At 33.7% G+C, this 13,587-nt stretch overlaps 2 protein-coding genes across 3 annotated transcripts in view; one reads left to right on the forward strand and one right to left on the reverse strand.

Moving 5' to 3' along the window:
• LOC122717102 overlaps positions 1 to 13,587 on the reverse strand; it is a 66,851-nt gene that overhangs the window by 17,586 nt on the left and 35,678 nt on the right. The window lies entirely within an intron of this gene.
• Positions 1 to 13,587, forward strand: part of LOC122717101 (adenylate cyclase type 6) — an 89,441-nt gene that overhangs the window by 4,004 nt on the left and 71,850 nt on the right. The window contains exon 2 of the mRNA XM_043940840.1: positions 10,769 to 10,920. Within this exon, the coding sequence (XP_043796775.1) occupies positions 10,840 to 10,920 (81 nt within the window). The 5' untranslated portion in view covers positions 10,769 to 10,839. The remainder of the gene's footprint in view (positions 1 to 10,768; positions 10,921 to 13,587) is intronic.

A 13,587-nucleotide genomic window follows, 5' to 3' on the forward strand; every position in this document is an offset into this window, starting at 1 on the left:
AATTTTTTCCTCCCCCAAATGGTGATCGCCATTTACACCGATCGATTCGAGATAATCCGATTACCAGAGAAATATTTACGAACAAAAACGGATATCAACCCCCTATCGATGCATGAATTTTTACGACGAGTTGAAGAAAATATGTATAACTGTTTAATTCTAATAATATTCTTATTTTTTTAAAACATCGACGAGTGCGTTCTTGCACGTATTATTTTGCACCCATGCACACCAAAATTCGGAAATTTAAATTCCCCGATTGGGAAGTAATTAATAAAATAATTATAAATTATTAATAATTAATAACAATAATAATTAATAATTAATAAATTAATTTTCTATCTTAATTTATTTAATCTCAAGTTGATTCTGGAGAATAATAAAATAGGAAAAACGGTGTTAACTTATTGCTTGTTTATAGGATAAAATTAAAATTAAGTTAAATACGAATTATCCTGTTTCGTATATAGAAATGAACACAATTTATCGTTGTCTCTTTCTCTTTCTATGTAGCAATTAATGATAAAAGAAAGAAACAGGAAAATTATCCATCTCCATCTTTGGAGTTATTCATCATTCTCCAACAACTGTCTCTCCATTTTTATCATCCTCTTATTAGTTATTCTTACCACCGACTTCTTTTCAATTCTTCAAAAACGTACATACGAAAGGAACACGAATGGAAACACGTTTGAATATTTGATCCTTTTCAATATTTGATGTTTCTCCTGAATCGGCAAGCTGCAATTGATAAATTTACGAGACACGGAGAGAGAGAGAAAAAAAAAAAAAAAAAAAATCTGAAAATTTGGGGCGAGAAGAAGAAATTTAGAAGAATAAAAGTAAACTTTTGCGCGGAGGAAGACGATAAAGAAGAAGAATCAAGGTCAAGAAAAGCTCTGGATGATTAGTAGTGGCGGTAGTTGGCTTAGTGCTCTAATTAGTAGGCGACGAGATGGCGCAATTTATCCCACTTGTTACCCCCAATCTTAGTTAGTTAGTTGGATGTGTTGGCTTTTGAAGGACTAGGCAAATATCCTAGGTGTCCCCGATATAATTTCGTCTTCTTCCTTCTAATATATCTCTTTTATCACACACTTCCCCGAGTTTGTTATTACACCTCCACCCCTTTTGTCTTCTTTGTCTTCCCTCGACGACCCCCTCCCCTCCAAAACATCAGTCTTCTGACCTCCATTTCCCTTTCTTCTCTCTCTCTCTCTCTCTCTCTCTCATTTACAGTTCCTTCCTCCTTATATTCACATCGAAATTGGAAAGAATCATTTCATTCATTTATTTTCTCAATTCTTTCCTTAGAGAAGAAAGATATTAATTATTATAATTTCATTCTCAATTCGAAACAATCGAAGTTTGAAAATATATCTTCATTCTACACGAATTTTACTCGACACGAGTAAAATAATCTCTAAAATATTTTTATTTATTATTTTTATTGATTAATTTTACAAATTAGTAGAAATCAATAAATTCCAATAAAATGGATTGAAATTCTCTCACATAACTATAGAAACAACGAGCTTCAATAATCAATAATTTATCCGTTAATTTTTCTAGTGATCCCTAGATAAAAATACAAATCAATAAATATCCCTAGAATCCTCATAATTCTCTTCTCGCCACTTAATAACGAATAAGGAACAAACCAATATGTTTCTCCACGACAAATTACGACAAATTAACAAAGAAGACGCGGAAGAAATTTAAAGAATATTTATAAAAAAAAAATCCTTAATCAAGAGGAGGATAAATCAAGAGGAGGAGGATAATTCAATTCAACGGAGGATCACAACTTATGACGTTGAATTATATATACTACAGGGAGGGGAGGAGTATATTGTTATGCTATAATGCGATCCGCCAAATTAATACAGTTTGCGTGATCCGTGTCTCGTATTTAACCACCCTTGCCGACCGTTTCCGGTTCGCGTGATTAGCATAAATATCGGCCTCCACCTCCTTCCGTTCGAAAATTCGTGGAAACTACGTGTTTCTACGAATGACAAGTGTTTGTCATCCCTGTGATGATAATAATAATATAATAATAAAATAATAAAGTTGAAGGCGAGCAACGAAAGAGGCCGGTGGAATCACGATGGATAAGGGATGAGAGAATGGAAAGAGAATGGAAGGAAAACGTAACGATATCGCACGAATGCGAGGAGAAAGAGAGATATCGAGGAGAAAACAAGGTGGAAATAAGAATTTAAAATAAAAAAATCGATGTAAAGGTTCGTTTACTTTATTCGTTCGGGATTGTGATGTATCTCAACTTTCGACGTTTCGAAACGTTTTGTTAATTGATCATTGAATATTCTAATATTCATTGGATATAAGGTCTCATTCGTGCCTTGAATGTTACATCACACGAGGGTGAATTTGGAATCGGATACAGGAAACGAAAAGATCGTTTCCTGTATCCTCCAGTGGAATAGAACGACCTTTGATCGGACAATGCTTCCTCGCCGACCATGAGGGTACCTGCACTCTCCGTCACCGTTCGATTTTAATCGGCATTGGTTACGCGAATAATGTGTATATAAATAAAAACACTACCTTCCCTTATTCTTTCATAATTTATCCTCTGATATACGCGATTCATTCTTATAAAAAGAATATATATTACGAATCCTTGGGGAAAGTTAAAAATAACTAAGGATTTTTTTTTTATAAATATTAAATTTCTTCCGCGTCTTTTCTGTTAATTCGTCGTAATTTGTCGTAGAGAAACATATTGGTTTGTTCCTTATTCGTTATTAAGTGGCGAGAAGAGAATTATGAAGATTCTAGGGATATTTATTGATTTGTATTTTTATCTAGGGATCACTAGAAAAATTAACGGATAAATTATTGATTATTGAAGCTCGTTGTTTCTATAGTTATGTGGGAGAATTTCAATCCATTTTATTGGAATTTATTGATTTCTACTAATTTGTAAAATTAATCAATAAAAATAATCCAAAAAAAAATCAAACTTTTATCGAGATGAGAGAATATACGTTACGAGAGAGAATATATGAATTTTTTATTAAGGAAAGGAAAGAAAAGATGGACGGTTGTTTGGATGATAATTAGAAGATATATTTGACCAGCTTTCGTGTTTTTAGCAATGTTTCGCGTATTTTGGAACCGGGGTTGCGTTTAATTGGGCGACAGCAATTAAACGAGCGCACCGGCTCGTGAAATACGAACAATACATTTTTATTTTTATTATACGAGGTTATACGAGGAAATTTGCCGCGGTAGATGAGCGATAGGAAAAACGAATAACCTCTAACGAAATATCAAAACGCTTCGACGAGCATCACCGTTCAAAATTCACTCTGATCGTATAAACAATTGCACTCTATCGACTTTTAAACGCGAAATATCAAAATCCATACAATGTACCACGCTTTTCATTCACCCAACCAGCCAAATTAAATTTTCAATTGGAACAAAATTGGAGAGTTTTCAAAATATCCCTAGAAGACGCAGAATTTCCCTAAAAACTTTTGAAACAAATTCCAATGATCGAAAACCTATAAATTTATTATCGATAAGAAAAATTCATTTTCAAATTTGAACGATCATTAATAAAACACCGATATTCTCGATATTTGTCGCGAAAAATATTTCAACGCAACGTAAATTTCATTACATTCGTTTAAACAGAATTAATAGGAGAAAAAAAAAAAAAAAATCGCTTTTAAATTAGAACGACTATCGATAAAACTAAAATACTCGAAGCAGATGAGGTTAATGAAAAATTCGAAAATAAAATTCGTCAAAATTGGATATTTCTCGATGTTTATAAAACTTCGTTACACTCGTTCAAAAACCGAATTAATACAAAGAAATCGTTTTCAAATTTGAAATGACTATTAATAAAACTAAAACACTGGAAGGAAATGAAGTTAATGACAAATTTCAATTAAAATTCATCGAACATTGGATTATTGAGTTCTCAATGTTTATCGAACTTCATTACGCTCAATTCAAAAACTGAATCGATACAAGAAATCGTTTTCAAATTTAAAATTACAAACACTCGATAAAACTAAAAAATACTCGAAGCGAGGTTAACGACCAAAAACCAAATTAATACAAAAAAATCGCTTTCAAATTAGAATATTAAAATACTCGAGAAGTATGGATGATAAATTCCAAAAAAAAAAAAAAAAAAAAAAAAAATTCACCGACAATTCTCTCCTCATTTACATTCAAAAACTGAATCAACAAATCGTTTTCAAATTAGAATAAATAAAATATCAAACTAAAATATCAAAAGTTTTCTCTCACGACGCGTGCTCGAGAAAAATATCTCAAACGTGAACCCCATTACATTACCATTAACCGCCGACTGAGATTTTCATGATGGCGTCATTATCGACACGAAACCGCAGTTTCTCTGAATGCGGTGAATTGACGGAGGTCCAGGATAATTGCAGGCGCGACGATGTTCGATCTCTACTGCAGCACCTGGCCGGAAGTCGAGTTGCCTTGTCGGTTGATTGGATTCATCCCGATTGAATTTCAACTATAGGTTAGGTTAGGTTAGGTTAGGTTAGGATGTATTATTACCAGCGACCAGGAAACTGGTTGATTTAGAAATCTTGCAACGGAGGAAAGTAATTATTAACGCAGATGGATGCTCAAATATTTTCGTTAATGCATTACATATGTATTTTTTTTTAAAATTTACTTATTAAATTTTGTCGAGTAGAGTCGTGTATTTTTTTTTATTCTATAAAAGTGTGATTGAATTAGCGATATTGGGAAATTTAACGATTTGAAAGATGAGAAAAGAAAAAAAAATAGAAGTAGAAAGTAGAACTTTCGATGCAATGGACGATTTTTCTTCGTCGTTGATATAAACAATATTGTAATGGATAAATAAATTTGAAACTCGATTTTGCATCGTTTCACCCGATTGCGATAATTAGCCCAATTTCCTATAATTTTTTCATTGATCCCTGATGAGGTAATGGGAATTATTTGGTATGTCAGTCCCTGTCCTCTTTATTACGTAATCGTGTATCAACGATGGTGTTCCGATTGCTTGATCGTGTGGACACACTTGTTAAACACGTTGCTCCACGCTTATCTCTATAAGCCGTCTAATTAAATTTTTTTCCAACTATTTTTATCTCTTAAATCTTGGATGGAAAAAAAAATTCAAATCACAAAAATTAAGCTTTATTTCCCCCCCTCCCCCCTCCCCCGGATTCATTCTTCGATTTATTTATTCCTCGCGTAAATGAATAAATTTAATCGATTATCGTTCGATAAAAAAATATTTTACTTGGAAGACATTTTTTGCTAATTTTTTCTTTCTTTCCTTTTTTCTTTTTTTTTTTTCCTCTCCCCTCTAACTTTCTCGAGTTATCGTACGTATATATCTGGAATGCCAAGGCGGTGAAGGACAAATTGGAATCTTTGAATGGTCCTCGACAGTTCTTCACAACGACTCGCCTCTCTGCTACTCGATATCGAAAATCCTTTTCCCTCTATTCTACTCGACTCGATCGACTCCTTTCGTCCGCGGACAATACTTTCTCCCGTCGTTTCAGGGTCGTTCCTTGTTCCTTAAAGCGTGTCTCCTCGCAACCATCCATCCCTTTCTCCTCTCATCGGTTATTCCACTAAGTAGAAGAGAAATTGTTTCAAACCAAGCTTGAAAACCTAGATTAAGATATATATCGAGAATAGTTTTAATTTTCTATTTTTCGAGAAATTCGAAAGTAGTAATTCTTTTTTTTATAATGAAACTTTAACTTTATTTCTTATATCGTATTATTTTGAATAACCTAATCACATAATTTCAAAAGTTTCACAAAATTAAAAGAAGATGGAAATTAAAAATATCGAGAATAATTTTAATTTTCTATTTTTCGAAAATAGTAATTTTTTTTTTTTTTATAATGAAACTTTATTTCTTATATCACTATTTTGAATAATCTAACCTTAAATCGCATAATTTCGAAAGTTAAAAGGAGACACAAAATTAAAAGAAGATGATTAAAGATTAAAAATATCGAAAATAATTTTAATTTTCTATTTTTCGAGAAATTCGAAAGTAGTATTCTTTTTTTTTTATAATGAAACATTAACTTTATTTCTTATATCGTATTATTTTGAATAACCTAATCACATAATTTCAAAAGTTTCACAAAATTAAAAGAAGATGGAAATTAAAAATATCGAGAATAATTTTAATTTTCTATTTTTCGAAAATAGTAATTTTTTTTTTTTTCATAATGAAACTTTATTTCTTATATCGCTATTTTGAATAATCTAACCTTAAATCGTATAATTTCGAAAGTTAAAAGAAGACACAAAATTAAAAGATGATTAAAGATTAAAAATATCGAAAATAATTTTAATTTTCTATTTTTCGAGAAATTCGAAAGTACTAATTTTTCTTTTTTGAATGAAACTTTAACTTTATTTCTTATAACCTTATCTCGTGCTATTTTGAATAACCTAACCTTAGATCACATAATTTCAAAAGTTCCACAAAATTAAAAGATGGACATTAAAAATAACGAGAATAATTTTAATTTTAGTTTACATACATATATAATTATTCTTCAATATTTTTAATTTCCACCTCCTTTTAATATTGTACAACTTTCGAAATTTAATATATGCGCGTAAAAGTTAGGTTAGGTTATTCAAAATAATACGAAATAAGACTACTACAAGTTTCATCATAAATTGCTACTATTTTCGAATTTCTTTTGCATTTCTTTCGATAGACATCAGAGTTTTTCTTAACGAACAATAACAACGAATCGCCTGTCGAAAATGATGAACGACGAAGAAATCTGTCAAGCGTCGAGCTTGAAGAATCACGGAAATAGAAAATGAGCGATAAGGGAGAGGGAGGAAGGAAACAAGCGAGGACCAGCCAACAAATCCGTTTCTATTTTTAATTTTCCCGCTTTGGAACTTGGACGAAACTGCGCGCCCCACTCTCTCTCTTTCTCACTCTATTAACAGTTTGTCACTTTGAATGCGTTTCACGAACGCATCGTTGCGCCGCCATCATCCACAATCCGTGGATTGATTTCTTTTTAAACGGAGGAGGGAACAAACTCGACACTTGTCAATGACGAGTCGCACAATTTAAAAAATTAATGCACGTTCTATGGCCTCGAATCGATACGCTCGTAGTATCCGCAACGATCGACAATTCGATGTTTAACGTTGCACGTCAGCAAATTTTCCACCATTTTCTTCAATCGTGGATTGAAGAAAAGCAGCAAAAGTTGAATCCATCCAATTTGTCAACTCTGGGAAAAGAAAGTGTTAGAAGAAAATCTAAAAACGAGAGAAAAAAAAAAAATAAAAGTTTATCAAAATTTGTTAGTTAAAGAGTTAGGGATGAGTTGTGAAACTTGTCGATGAATCGAGGAAAATTGACTTCGAAGATCAACGTTAAGAATACGATGAACTGGTTAAGGAAAAGCGTTATCTAACATCGTGCAGCGCTTTCGAGGATAAAAAAAGAAGAAGAAGAAGAAGAAGAAGAAGAAGAAGAATCGATACGATCGTTTACAGAGAATTATGTAAAACGAGGCCTGGTCCCGGGGGTCATAATTGAGCCTTCAAGTCCATCGTTTGGTCCAATTAACGGCGATAAAGCGGCGAAAAGTAACGACAATGATCGTCGCGCAGAACCCCTCTAATACCCCAACTATTTCTTTTTTTTTTTTTTTTTTTTTTNTTTTTTTTTTTTTTTTTTTTTCACTCGAGAGACTCGCCAAAAATTCAACCCAACTTTTAAATCGACTTTGTAATATCATCGCTTTCGAACATTCCATTGTTTACCAATCCCTTCGTCTCTTTCCGCCATTTTTCAACTTTTAACGCTTTTACCATTTCTTCTTTTATTTTTATTTATTTATTTATTTTTTTTTTTTTTTTTTTACATCCGATTGATTCACTCGTTTTCAACGATACCGTGCATAATCTCCCGTCCAATTGTCTATATCTTTCGTCCCTCTTTTCGTCCCTTTTAATAGCTCCACCATTTTTGCTCACCTGCGAGAAGGGGGAAGAGGGGAGGGGGGAGGGGTCTCTCCTCCTCCGGTTCGAGAGGCAATCACGCGTGAAATTGCTCTCGCAAATTTGTTTCTGTTCCGTGGAGAGGGCCGCGAAAATTCGGGGGGAGGGGAGGAGGGGGGGAGGGGGGAAACCGGGGCCGACCCATTTCCACGAAATATTACCGAATTTTCGAAAGGGATGACGATTCACCCCCATCCCCTCCCTCCCTCCCTCGATGGGAGGGAACGTTTTCCATCTCGTTTTCACCAAAGTTTGGGAAAATTTTCCCGAAAATTCCGAGAAAAACGCTGTTTTCTTCCCTTCCTTCTCTCTCTCTCTCTCTCTCTCTCTCTCTCTCTCTCTCTCTCTCTCTCTCTTTCTCTTTTCCTGTCTCTGTCTCTGTCTCTCGTCGAATTGGCTCGCTCAAAGGTACGGCAAAATTGAATGGCGCGTTTACCTCCTGTTATTATTCGAGCGCAACGCTTTCGAATCTTCTTCATTTTTTTGATACGGGACCAAGCGTGAAAGGATCCGTGAAAAATCGAAAAATTAAGTTCTATATTTCGTTTTTTCTCGCCGTCGATTTATATTTTTTTTTCACGCGAAGCGTGAGTTTTGTTCGAATCAATTCGATGGATTGGAATGTTTAACAGTAGTGTGATCAAAGTAGTTATGCAGTACAAGTGTTTCTGGATTAATTTAGAAGATTTTTAAAACACGATTTATTAATTCAAACATCGATATTTCGATATCTTCAATTTGTATTTTTTATTTTTAAAGAGTGAATTTTAATTACAATGAAATCTAACACGAATAGTATTTTTCGATCAATTTGAAAGTTTTGAAATAGAAATTTAACGAATAACTCAATATTAACATTAAATAAAACGTGCTTCAAAAATGTATCTCATCATTCTTTCATCGATCCACAAAATTTTTAATCGTTATTCCTAATTCCATTATTGATCGTAATGAAATACAATAAAATAAAATATATACGTAAAAGTAAAGTATTTCGCGATTATTTCGCAGATTCTACAAATTTGAATCTAGTCCCGTTATCGATCAAAAAGGATTCGATTACGCGACGTAATAATACGCGTCAGATAGGGGGGACCAGCTGATCGGTTGAATCAGTTATTACGACGAAACGCGAATACATCTCCGCTTGTTCCGTGTCGCCGGTGATTATGTTACGCGCGAGGAAATTCGATTTTCGCGCCGGTGGAGCGTGCAATTTCACTAGAAGTAATGGGGAAACGAGTCGGAGTGGGGAGGGGGGCTCGTCTGCCTAAAGGCGGACGGTGCACGCGTCAGTAATTTTTAGTTACTATTTTTTTTTTTTTATTAATGTATTTTATGATTTTTCATAAATATTCGACAAGTAATTTTAATTCTTTCAAAATTCATTCTATGTTTTTTTATTCATTTCTATGTTTTGCGATTCAACGTGTTTTATTAAGGAATTTTTTAAGAAAAGAAATCTTTGTTTCCCCAATTTGATATTATTTCTAAGAGTGAGGTTAAGTCTAAAGGAGATCTGTGCCCGCGTCGGTAATTTTAGTTACTTTTTTTTAAATATATTCTATGATTTTTCATCGCAATTATTCGACAAGTAATTTTAATTCTACATTTGCAAAATTCATTTCTGCAATTCAGTTTTGTGATTCAACGTGTTTTTTTGTTTTTATTAAGGAATTTATCGAGAGAGAATCTTTGTTTTTCCAATTTGATATTATTTCTAAAAGTGAGGTTAAGTCCAAAGAAGAACTGTGCACGCGTCGGTAATTTTAGTTACTTTTTTTTTTTTTTAATGTACTCTATGATTTTTCATCGCAATTATTTGACAAATAATTTTAATTTTGCAAAATTGATTTCTTATAATTTTTTTTATTAATGAATTTCGGGAAAAAATTGTTTTTCTAATTTAATATTATTTCTAAGAGTGAGATCTAAAGGCGAATTGTGCATTAGCGTTAGTAATTTTAATTACTTTCTTTTTAATACGATTTAAGAACGATCTCGGATTATTTATTATTTTATTATTTAACAAATAATTGCATTTGCAAAATTCATTTCCATATTTCACGATTGAACATGCTCTTTTTATTTATCGAGAAAAATTAAATATTATCGAATTATCGAGAAAAAATTTTTTATTTTTCTAATTTAATGATACTTTTTTTCTACTTAATATTCTACATTTTCGTAATATGTGTCGTGAAACTATATATCGGCTCAAACTAATGACACAAAGTTACGTGTTAACTCTGTAAATACTTACCACTTCCAGATAAAGTATAATCTTAATGTATATCAGTATATATTTTTTTTACATATCTCCTTTGTGTATCACCATGCATTATTAAAAATACGTTATTAAAATTCTCGTCACAGGTAAAAGGAGTAAATTTAAACAACGCACTTGTTATTAAATATTATAATACTCCTACCACATTTTCGTCTCGAAAATCCCTCCCTCAACAACTTTGCGTGTTGCGCCACGTTAATTTACTAAAATTACAAAACGATCAAGTTTGCTTTGCCCACTTTCATTTTGTTTCAATCTCGTGCGCAACAAGAGGGGAAAAGCCTCTTTCCACCGCAATTTTCATCAAGATTCAAAAGAAGAAAAAGAAGAAGAAGAAGAAGAAGAAAATATCCAACAAAGAATAACGCAAAACACGAAGGTTGAGAAAATATTTTTTTCTCTGTTTAACAGGAGTCGAACATGGAGTAACGTCGCCCCATAGAGGCTTTCGATCGCTGCACACAAAGAGGAACACGATCGAAATGGATAAATACAGCGTCGAATTCCCGAAACACGAGTGGAGCCATCGACTCAGCCTTCGTAGCAGTCGAAGAAGTCACCAGGTAAATCGTAAATAACCACCCTTCTTCCACCAAATCCCCTTTTCTTCTCTCTCTCTCTCTCTCTCTCTCTCTCCTTCGATTTACTATACTTCTCGTGGGGCAAAAGAAAAAGAAAAAGAAAAAGAAAAAGGAAAAGAAGAAGTGGGGTACGTAGGGTCTAAAAAAAGACTCACGAAGACGCTTAACGCGATAAGAAAAGTTTCGTAGAAATCGGAGAAATATTAAGAAAGTTTGCTTCCTCGAGTTTTTTTTTCTTTTTCTTTTCTTTCCTTTTTTTTTTTTCTCCCCCCACTCGGCCTTAGGGAACTTCGTCGAAGCGACGAAGAAAAGTTGGGTTTACTTATTCGGTGAATGAGAAACGATTTCACTGTTTTTCCACCTTCTTCCTTTCAACATCTTTATTTACCTCTTTCCCTTCAAAGTAAAAGTAACTACTTTAAACGATTGTCATCCTTCACTCGATTTTCCATTCGTTCAATTTAAATCTATATCGTTAGATGGATATTTCTATATTCATTGATTTTTGTATATTTATGTAAGAATTATATGTATTGTATTTTGATTATAAGAATTATTGTTTATGTAATATGGATATAGGATATATTGAAAAATATTATGAAACGAAGAAAAAGATTAGAAAAAATACAATATTTGAAAATGTTAAAAAAAATATAAGAATCAACTCCAGATTCGAATATATTATTCAAATTTTTCGTTATATCAATAACGTTTTTCCAAATTTTAAAAACCAAATTTTAAAAATTTTAAAAATTTTAATATAAAAGATAGAAGTATTCATTTCGTATAACAAAAAAGATTATTATTTAAAATACACACACACACCTTCAATTCTATTCTTAATTCAAATTTCAAACAGATATATATATATATATATAAATATATCAAAGTGATTAATCCATTGCATTATCACCGTGTATTTTTCTTCCTTTTCTCTTTTTTTAATTATCTCCAATCTCCGAAACACGTAACTCGCCCCGTCCTCGTTCTCGTTCAATTGTCCTTAATTAGCAAAAAAATACACTTCGATAATCATTAATTAAATCTCTCATTTAATCCTTAATCTCCAAATCCCTAAAAAAAAAAAAAAAAAAAAAAGAGAGACTACTCAACTACCACCACGCGATCACCAATACACAATTGACAACGCGTGATATCTTGATAAATAATCTTGATGGATTTGAAATGTTTCCACGTTATATTTCGAAAATAAAACTGCGCGAAAAACAAATTTTCCCGATAAACAAGAGACAACAAGTTACGCAGGTATCGCTGCATAACCCTGTTTTTCCTATCGTTTCGAACACCGTGAACGCACGCAGCTCTCTCGTCCGGCTTATCCATTATTCAAAAGTTTATTTCCATCCGAGTGTCGCGAGTTATCATTCACGTCCGCGAGTCACGATAGAAGAAGCGAGGAAAAGTAATCCTGTTAGTCGGGGAAGAAAATTGAGAACCGGTCCCTTCCTCCCCCTCCTCCTCCCTTCTTCTTAGTGTCGACTTAATTAATCGATCCGTTGGCGATTATTCCTCCCTGGTCGATTAATCTTGTAAATCTCTCCGTTTTGCATCGGGCTTACATCGATCTTAGTTACGAAACACGGTTCCGCGTTGGATAGAGGAAAGTAACTAGGGGGGCGGCGGCGGCGGCTAGGGAACCCCAGGCGGCCGGATCGAGAAAGTTAATAATTCGCATCTCGGTTCCGAGAATCGATTCGGAGAACGGCTCGTTCGGCCACGACTCTGCCTTCGCCAGGCTATAAATTGATAAAGTTGGCCGCGAAACTTGCCGGTCAACGAAAGTGTCGGCGCGCCGTGATGGAAATTGTTCTCGTTGAATGGAACCTCGAGACGAGGTTGTAAACCCGCCGCGAAGTTGATGGCAGGTATCGACTACTATTTTCCCAATATTCGATTTCCCTTCTTCTTTCGAAATGGGACGGGATCGAGATCGATCGCAACGAGGAGATAATTTTTCATTAAGATTCTAGTTCCTTAAGATCGATCGGTAAAAAAGGAAACTAGTTTTATATAGTTTTCTTTCTGCGTGATTTTTCGATATATCCGAGTTGACAGAATTATCGATGATGTATGGCAATTTTCCGCGATTTTTCGCTGACAAAATTGGATTTCTCCCCCTTCCTCTTCCAAAAAATACAAAAGAATTTTCAAGCGTTTTTTTCATTCGGATTTCCCTTTGTAAACTCGACACCAAAGGAGTCGCCATTACTACATCAATGTTTCGGATATCTCTTCGCGTTTTTTTTCGCCGTTGATTTTTCGCTACGTATCGAAAAGATCCGATCAATCGGTGTTCGATTTTCGATTCGAACGATCGTTAAAAATTTCCGAGCGAGCAAGTTGGATAATTAATCGTCGAATATAGGACGAAAGAGGAATGGATAAATACGGAAAATTGTGAATGGCGGTGTCTATATATTTACTATTACCCCCGCTTATCATCGCGTTCAAAATTTGAGCTGATTATTTCAACGATGGCCACAAGTGTCGAAGGAGTGGTTGCGGTTTTCCGTTTCAACGACCAATTATTACCAGTATTACCACTATTCAATTTCAAACCCCGCATATTTGAGGCAACCGCGAAATCCAAGTTTCTCAATGATCGCGCGTTCCGCGATATATAAATTT

The sequence above is a fragment of the Apis laboriosa genome, unplaced genomic scaffold, assembly GCF_014066325.1.
Source record: "Apis laboriosa isolate Shangri-la unplaced genomic scaffold, ASM1406632v1 scaffold4_cov146, whole genome shotgun sequence".
In the NCBI taxonomy this organism is placed as follows: domain Eukaryota; kingdom Metazoa; phylum Arthropoda; class Insecta; order Hymenoptera; family Apidae; genus Apis; species Apis laboriosa.